We start from the raw sequence: 9,639 nt of genomic DNA, 5'->3' as shown, positions 1-9,639 counted from the left end.
CAAGGAGTAAGTTGCCATCCATGACCCTCGGAAGAAACACTGAATATGTCCCGGTTATTACCCGGGTGGCGACTCCTGTCTATCTATGCCTTCGTGGCATAAATCCTTAGTACCGTGGTAGTGTTATGGGAAGACGGTACTTACCAGTGGTTTGATTCTATTAGGATTGTATGAAGTGCATGTCTAGGAAATGCTGTCTAAGGAGGTGGTACTTAAGTGAGACCATTGTGACTCCACCATCTTTCCTGGGCATTACCTGGTGCATTTTATATAATTCTAATGGATGATATTTCGCCTCACGCCCCACCTCCCACAGTTTGGCGACTCCACTGGGGACTAAATGGATAGTTACTCCAACATGTTTCTATTAGTCTAATATTATTCCTTTGTTAAACTTTTTGCATTGCACTACACTATCACACGGATCACCCTTACCCTTTCAGCCTCGTTAGTACTAGCCAAGGAGACCATGGTTCTACTCGAGCTATGACGAATTGGTGAATGCTAGCACCCCATGCCCGTACCTTCGAGTATATAAAAGAGCCACAGCTCCGGCCGTTGTGCTTAATGGACAAGCTCTCGCATGGGTGACCCTTTTCCTACCCAATAAAGCCCATGAGCCATAGATTTCAACCCTAGGTACCCCGTAGATTTTTGTTGTGCTGGATTCGTATCCTTACTGTTCAAACCATAAGTTCTAGTGGTAGTTAAGATGAACCTAGGCCTATACATAAACCCAATGTGTGTATAGGCCCAAGTCCATTTTAAAACCCATGGTAAGCAAGAGGATGCTTACTTAGAGGTTGACCCAGATAAGGTGAAGGCAATCCAGGAGATGCCAGCCCCGAGAACAGAAAAAGAGATTAGAGGTTTCTTAGGAAAATTACAGTACATCAGTAGGTTCATAGCTAGGCTCACAACTACCTGTGAACCAATTTTTAAGCTACTAAGAAAGAATCAGCCAGTGGTGTGGAATGAGCAATGTCAAGAGACATTTGAAAAGATAAAGCAGTACCTGAGCAATCCACCAATTTTGTCACCACCCATCCCTAACATCCCTCTAATCCTCTACCTATCAGTGGAAAACATGGCCCTGGGGGCAATGTTGGCACAAGAAGTAGAGAATCTGGAGAGAGCCATCTATTACATCAGTAAGAAACTCCTTGTTTATGAGGAGAATTATTCACTAATAGAAAAAACTTGTCTGGCTGTAGTATGGGCAACTAAGAAGTTAAGGCACTACTTTCAGACCCATCGAGTTATTGTAGTATCCCGGATGGATCCTTTAAAGTACCTATTTGAAGTACCGACGCTAGTTGGAAAATTGGCCAAATGGTTGGTCCTACTGTCTGAATTTGATATTGTGTATGAGACTCGAAAAACCATCAAAGGACGTGTAGTGGCCGAATTTCTTTCCGAAAATCCAGTTAATGAAGAGGAAGAAGTCGAAACAGCCTTCCCGGATGAGAGTCTCAAGCTAGTAGAGGTCCAGCCATGGAAAATGTACTTTGATGGGGCTATGAATAAGAGCGGAGCCGGTATAGGGGTAGTTTTGGAAGCACCGAATGGAGAACAATTGTTAATGTCAAAAAGGCTATGTTTCCCAACCACTAATAATATTGCAGAATATGAGGCTTGCATTTGTGGCCTAGAGGCATTAATAGCTGTTGGGGCTAAAAAAGTTGAGGTGTTTGGAGATTCAATGCTAGTAGTTTCCCATATTAAAGGTGAATGGGAATTGAAAGAAGAAAAGTTGAGGCCATACCTGGAGTATGCTAAGAAACTATTATTTAGCTTTGAGGAAGTGACAATGAAGCACATGCCTAGAGCTCAGAACCAGATGGCTGATGCTCTAGCCACGTTGGCATCCTTATGGGAGAAGGGTGATCAGAAGTTGACCCAGCCAGTTATCCTGATGAGGAGTAGAATCCCATGCTATGAAGGGTTAATAATAGCACATTTAGATCTAGAAGATGAGATGAAATGGTATGAGGACATAAGAAGATATTTAGAGGTAAGAGAATACCCACAGTCAGCCAATAGTAGGGATAGAGCTACAATTCGTAGATTAGCCACTCAGTTCACTTTGGCTGGGGGGCAACTCTACAAAAGGTTCTTCGAAGGACTATTGCTCTTGTGTGTGACAAAAGCGATGCAGCGGATAATGGAGGAATTACATGCAGGAGTGTGTGGTCCTCACATGAACGGAAGGGTATTAGCGGGCAAAATTTTAAGATTGGGCTATTACTGGTCTACCATGGATACTGACTGTGCTAAATTTGTGAAAAGATGTCATGAGTGCCAAATCCATGGGAATTTGAATCACCTACCGTCCAGTGAACTCTACAGTATGACTTCACCGTGGCCATTCTCAATATGGGGCATAGACATTATTGGGAAGATTTCTCCCACGGCTTCTAATGGCCATAGATTTATCATTGTGGCAATTGACTATTTCACCAAGTGGGTTGAAGCTGAATCTTATAAAGTAGTAGGGGCCAAGCAGATAAGTAAGTTTGTTCGAAAGAACTTGATTTGCAGGTTTGGGGTACCCCATGAGATAGTATCAGATAACGGCAGCCAGTTCAAAGGTGATTTCTTAGAATTAATTACCGAATTCAAGATTAAGCATCACAAGTCCTCCCCATACAGGCCGCAGACTAATGGAGCAGTAGAAGCAGCAAATAAGAATGTGAAAACCATTCTGAGAAAAATGGTTGAAACCTATAAGGATTGGCCTGAGAAACTCCCTTATGCTCTTTGGGGTTATCGCACTACTACAAGAACATCCACAGGGGCAACTCCATTCTCTTTAGTGTATGGGACTGAAGCAGTGCTACCCATTGAGCTAGAGGTCAAATCCTTGAGAGTGATACTAGAAGCTAAGATTCCGGAAAATGAGTGGGCCCAGAAAAGATATGAAGAACTAGCTTTGATTGATGAGAAGAGGATGCGAGCCTTGTATCATATGCAGGCTTATCAAAGGAAGATAGCAAGAGCCTTTAATAAGAAGGTGAAGCCAAGAAAGATCAAAGAGGGAGACATGGTCTTGAAACAAGCTCGGCCCATCCCTTTTGATCCAAGAGGAAAGTTTAAGCCAAACTGGGATGGTCCATACATAGTCAAAAAGATCTTGTCAGGAGGTGCTGTAAGAATATCAGACCTGGATGGGAATGAATTTCAAGAACCAGTCAACTTAGACAAGCTCAAACGGTACTTTGTGTGAGATAGGCCCGCTAGGCTGTAAACTTACAAAAGACGGTCTAGGCAAAAGTAAGGGTCAAAGAAAAAAAAAAGAAAAGAAAAAAAAAATGCTAGATTGAAGACCTGCAAAAGTCAGTCTAGGCAAAAGGAGAGATGAGAGAAGATTTGGATGGAAAACCTAAAAAGGCCATTCGACAGGTTATAAAGCTTATTTCTAACTTTGAAAGGTTAGAAATTTAGCAAAACTAAATGTAAGAGGGTGTAATGGTGTACCTGAATAAATAAAGAAATTTTTATTGCATTAACTAGGAATGGGTTTTATTTAATTATGATCGTGAATGTTTGTGTCTTAAGGGATACATCAAATGATTAAGTAATTGAACTGCGTTGTTTTGATTTAATCTATGTCTTCTGAGCATGACAAGATAGATGCTTGATATGAATGTCCTGGTAATTGTCTAATTTCAAAAAAAAAAAAAAAAAAAAAAAAAGAAAAAAAGAAAAAAAAAGGGAGCTTGCTAAGTGGAAAACCCGAAAGGGCCGCTTAGGCAAAAGTTAGAGCAAGCCTGCTGAGATGAAAACCGAAAAAGGCATTTCAGGCAAAAGTTAGGGCACAGAGAATGGAGTTCATGGTAGAGAAATGAGTCAAGGAAGAAACCATAGGGGGAGAGAAGAAAAAGAAAAATCAGAGGGAAATTGTATTGTGACCTTAAGGAAGTCTTTTTAGTGAATGGTTTTTCTCAAAAATTTTAAGGCTAAAAGAAAGTTTTTGCAAAAGAGATCCCTCAGAGGACTATGTTTTTTATAGAATCTCCAATAAAATTTGCATTCTCATGATAGGAAATAGCATACAGGAAGCACAAAAATCAGAGAGAATTTTGAGACCAATTTATCCCAACTTTTTTCAAATCACGAATTAGATATTTTTTGGTAAGTCCTTAGACGTTGTTTAGGGCGCACGACATAGTTGTGTAAGGCGTAGAAGAACACGCATCAACATGTCACCTGTAGGTGTGTAAGGCATAGAAGAACATGCATCACCACAGTTTCAAGTGTCGAACTATGAGGGGGTCTGATTCTTCCTTAGGATAGCGAGGGGGATACGTAGGTAGTTTAGGACCGCAGTCCTAAATACGAACCCACAACATTTCATGACAGATATTTTTTTGGTAAGTCCTTAGACGTTGTTTAGGGCATATGGCATAGTCGTGTAAGGCGTAGAAGAACACGCATCAATTTGTCACCTATAGGTGTGTAAGGCGTAGAAGAACATGCATCACCACAGTTTCAAGTGTCGAACTACGAGTGGGTCTGATTCTTCCTCAGGATAATGAGGGGGATACGTAGGTAGTTTAGGACTGCGGTCCTAAATACGAATCCACAATATTTCAAATCACACAATTGCCATTGTCATGAGACCATAGCTAGTCTCATGACACAGAGTGTATCGACAGAGAAAGATGCACTCAATTTTCACATGACACAGTTATCACTGTTATGAGACCGTAGCTAGTCTCATGACGCAGAGTGTATCGACAGAGCAAGATACACTCATTTTTCACATGACACAGTTATTACTGTTATGAGACCGTAGCTAGTCTCATAATATAGAGTATGTCGACCGAGCAAGATATACTTGGTCCTCATAGCCAATGTTTCATAGTTATTAAAAATTCGAGTTTCACTTTGACAAAACTTGAGCAATGCTTTCGCATTGATTTCAACTTTCGCCAAAGTGGGGGGCAAACTGTAGACCGTTATTTTGTGATGAGTATGTGCATTGAGGCCGTGGGAAACCCGATGATGAAAAATTATATGACTGTAAGATGTAATTGGAGGCATTGAGCTGAATTATTAATTTCGTGGCATGATCTTGAAAAAATAAAAATAATAATAAAGTTTTGGGAAAATTAATTTAATTAAATTTAAGTAAAATTTTATTTTGTTTAAATTTAATATGGGTAGTTTTTTAAATGGATCTAATTAAGTTTAATTGGGCTCCATGGGCCTAAGAAAGCCTAGTTAGAAATTTTAAATGGGACCCATTTAATTATTTTCTAAAAATTAAAATAACAAAATATCTCTCTCCTCCTTGGCCCCACTCTCTTCCTCACTCCCTATTGGTGCTTTCCATTTTTTCCTGTCTTCCTATTGGTTGAAACACTTCACCCATATCCCAGTCTTATTCGAATTCTACAATCGTAGTTGTTTAAGTCATCTAAACTTTATCACCCTAAGACTCCAAATCCTACCACACCTCTTCCTCATTCCCTATTGGTGCCTTCCATTTTTTCCTATCTTCCTATTGGTTGAAACACCTCACCCATATCCCAGTCTTATTCGAATTATGCAATTGTAGTTGTTTAAGTCATCTAAACTTTATCATCCTAAGACTCCAAACCCTATCACACCTCTCTCCCAAAACCCTATAAATACCCTACTAGAGAAAGGAAAAAGGGGGAGGATGATGAGAGGAGAGAGATAGAGAAAATTCAGAGTTATAAGAAATTTAGAGATATTTAAGACTCTTTGAGTTCTTCCTTATTATTTTTTTTCTTCAAGAAGATTTTCATACAAGATTTCTGGAAGGTCAGTTTTTATTGTTTTCTTTTCAAGATCTATGACACGCAATATTTTAATTCTATGCTATTTGTCTTCAATTTATTTTATATGTTCATATAGATCATGTAATCATGTTTAATTTGAGGGGATACACAACTCTGCACATGTTTAGTTTCTGTCTCTCGAATTTTTATTATTTTTCTTTATTTTCTAAATCTGTAAAAAATTTGTAAAAATTATATTCATATTCTACACGAAATTCCATTAATTTTAGGCTCAAGAATCACTAAAAAAGCTTTAATATTTTGTAAGTTATGGCTGTTTGAAGTTAGGGTTCTTGTAAAATCTGATTTGCAGGATATCCGACTTGTGGAGCCCATATCTCCCTTGTTCCTTAATATTTTTGTGCAAATCTAGTGTCTAAAATTAACTTCAGAATCTTATGAATATTTTCCAATTGGTCTTGCATTCATATCTTTTGTGGTTAATGAGTTATGAATTTTACAAAAAAGTAGTACGATTCTGTCACTTAGAAGATTTACGATTTATGTAGATCATTCGGCTGGGGTTTTGTTTGATTTATAAATTTTATGTTATTGTATGATATGTAGGCTATCTTCTGTAATTTTTTTATGATTTTTAGGCATGTTTAACTATTTTTAAAAAATCGAATTTCTTGCTACTGTTAATCTGCCAGAATTTAAAAATTGTATATTTATGCATGTTCTTGTATTTTCTTAGGTTTTAATTGATATTTGATCTATTTTCTGTATTCTTTTAATTCAAGAAGTGTTATAAAGTGTTTGGATCATGTTAGAAGACTTAGACCATTAGGTAGTTGTAACTAATTAGGAATCTTAACCCTTTAGGAGACTAGAGTTAGAATCCAATGTAAATTGTTATTAATATTTTCCTTATTTCTTTTATTTTCTTTAGTTTCTTTATTTTTTATTACAAACAAAATTGGTAAGTAGCCCTAAGGTAAGTACCAAAGAGGGCATTTGCGTGGAGCTTATATGGAGCTAAGCGGGAGTAAGCCAAGGATATCATTGCCATACTAGAAGAGAAGACCCTTTTTTAAGGGTAGCTTGCCCTAATGGCAATCAGCATTTACCAACAGTAAGTAGCTCTAAATTTCTTGAATAACCATTGGCATGAAATTGTAGTAATAATAGAACTTTTATTTGGTAAATTAAAATTAACAATATTTTTAATTTAACTGACTTTTGCATGTAATTAATGTAAATAAATACTTTGTAAATTAAAATTAATCTTGTTTGTAAATTAAACTAACATTGGCATGTAAATAAATTTAATTTAATACTTGATAATTGTAAAATAAATTTGCATGTTAGAAATCTTTATTAGGTTGTGATTGTTTGGGCCTTATGTGATATTAGAATAAATTACACATGTACATAATTAACTTAGTTCAATTATCCTTATGGTAACTTGGTGAAAATTAATTAATTAGGTTAAATAGAAACGTAGGGTTATTTGAAATTGAATTTGTTTGTAAATTAAATTCCCAATAATAAATTAATTTTAGTCATCTGGTAAATATCATTTAAATAATTAGCAACCCCATAGATAGGAATTACTTGTGCATGAAAATTGTGTGTAAACAACAACCCTTTTGTGAATTACTTGCGTGTGTAGGATTAGAATTGCATTTTTTTAGGATAAAGTTTAATAAAGGAATAATAAACAAGACTTCTAGAAACATTAGTAGAGGACTGGCACTGAATTAACGAGGTTAGACCAGGCGTAAGGGTGCCTAACACCTTCCCTTACGTACCCACTATCCCGAACCTAGACATTGGGCTATGGTAATGACGGTTGTGGAAACTCTGCAAGGAGTAAGTTGCCATCCATGACCCTCGGAAGAAACACTGAATATGTCCCGGTTATTACCCGGGTGGCGACTCCTGTCTATCTATGCCTTCGTGGCATAAATCCTTAGTACGGTGGTAGTGTTATGGGAAGACGGTACTTACCAGTGGTTTGATTCTATTAGGATTGTATGAAGTGCATGTCTAGGAAATGCTGTCTAAGGAGGTGGTACTTAAGTGAGACCATTGTGACTCCACCATCTTTCCTGGGCATTACCTGGTGCATTTTATATAATTCTAATGGATGATATTTCGCCTCACGCCCCACCTCCCACATGGTAACACCCCTGGAAGTCAAAGCACTGTTAACCAGCCAACACCCAGTGGCGCACCAGTCAGAGTGTATACCATGCGCCAAAGGGAGGAAGCTGAAACATCAGATGTAGTAGCTGGTATTTTCTCCATCCTTAACCAAGATGTGTATGTGTTATTTAATCCTGGCTCCACACATTCGTATGTTAGTGCTAGTGTGATATGTCCTACTGCTATTCAGTGTGTACCAATGGACTATGATGTGCTAGTAACTAGTCCATTATGCCAGGAGGTCCGAGTAAATAGGCTATATAGAGATTGTCCTTTGGTGATCCAAGGACACACTTTTCTGTCTGATTTAATTGAAATGCCCTTCAGAGATTATGACATTATCTTGGGCATGGAATGGTTAGCCAGGCATCACGACATGATTGACTGTAGACTGAAGACAGTCACTTTTGGTCTCCCTCAGTATGGTGATGTAATACAAATGACCATTTTTCATCTCAAACATGGTCAAACAGACCATTTGACCAATTCTCACACTTTTGCCTCCCAAAACCCTAGGTCCAAACCCTAACTTTCATATCTAACTCATTTGTTGTATTCTAAATGCATATTTGATATTTGTACTCTCATTCATACTTAACTAATTCATAATTTGCATCAAAAACACCCATTTCATCCCTAACCTACTGCTGGCTGAATTCATATATAGTCCCTCATCAATTGTTTTCTTTTCATTTTAAGTAACTTTCTTGCTTCATTAAGCCATAAACACAACAATTAAGCTAAATTTTTCAAGTTAAATTACATACCTCTTATTGACTATCAATTCTTCACTTCTTTTTTTTTTTTTTTGTTGTCAATAGATGAATCAAGGTTTAAGGACAATATTTACTCAAGAAACCTTAGGGAAATTATGGCTAGGTTAGGGTTTATGAAGCTTGAGTCAAGCTTCCATGGAGGTTTCAAGAAAGAAAATGAGAGAGTGACCAAGGGAGAGCTACGACAATATGGATGAAGAAGACCCAAAAATGAATTTTGTTTTAATTTAATTCCTTTTTTTTATTGGTCACTTAAGTAGATAATTATCCCACTTTTCAAAATTTAAATTAAATTTATTATGTCATGCATTATGTCATGCATGATGATGTCATCACTTTTTTACTTTTTCTTTTTCTTTTTTTTTCTATTTATTTTTCCATTAGTTTTTTTAATTTAATTCCTGACTCTGAAATTTGCTTTTCTTTGATTTTATTTGACAGTTAGGTTAGGAGTCAGTTCTCGGGGTCAATTGACCAAATTGCCCCTCGCCAATACAACCCGGTTTGCAAATAATTCAATATTTCTTCCGGCTCCCTGACCTAATTATTTGACTGGTTTAACCATTATTTTTCGTGATTTTCTCTTTTCCACTATGATCGTAATAGTCCTAAGGACTACAGAGTCACATTTTACGGTTCGAAATTTGAGTTTAAATCGACCTCGCAATCCTTCCCGAGAAGGTCACCCATCGCTGTGACTCTCAGCTCATTTAACTTCTTATGTTCTGTTTTTCTTATTTATACTTAACTAATTAACAATTACTAATTATTTGTGTTTAGGGCTTGTCTAGTTGTCTTAAGTGTGGTTCTAATCCCCTTAATTGTCCGGATCGACACCGAAATAGTGAAATATACTAGGCTATACAAATAGGTTACAGAAAGTCTCCTCATAGTCGATTCCT

At 37.2% G+C, this 9,639-nt stretch overlaps 1 protein-coding gene across 1 annotated transcript; it reads left to right on the top strand.

Moving 5' to 3' along the window:
* Positions 1-1,087: 1,087 nt before the first annotated feature.
* Positions 1,088-2,268, top strand: LOC110635162 (uncharacterized). Its single transcript, XM_058152239.1, has 2 exons — positions 1,088-2,014; positions 2,113-2,268. Exons 1-2 carry the CDS (start codon positions 1,088-1,090, stop codon positions 2,266-2,268), a joined length of 1,083 nt encoding a protein of 360 aa, XP_058008222.1.
* The last annotated feature ends 7,371 nt before the right edge of the window (positions 2,269-9,639 follow it).

This window comes from Hevea brasiliensis, chromosome 9 (genome assembly GCF_030052815.1).
Source record: "Hevea brasiliensis isolate MT/VB/25A 57/8 chromosome 9, ASM3005281v1, whole genome shotgun sequence".
Taxonomy (NCBI): Eukaryota; Viridiplantae; Streptophyta; class Magnoliopsida; order Malpighiales; family Euphorbiaceae; genus Hevea; species Hevea brasiliensis.
This window is presented reverse-complemented; position numbering and strand designations above follow the sequence as displayed.

Excerpts from the sequence above, each read along its gene's own strand:
- LOC110635162 (XM_058152239.1), top strand. The coding sequence starts at position 1,088 with ATGGCCCTGGGGGCAATGTTGGCACAAGAAGTAGAGAATCTGGAGAGA. Across the intron at positions 2,015-2,112 it reads ACATAAGAAGATATTTAGAG|GTTCTTCGAAGGACTATTGC; the intron begins GTAAGAGAATAC and ends ACTCTACAAAAG.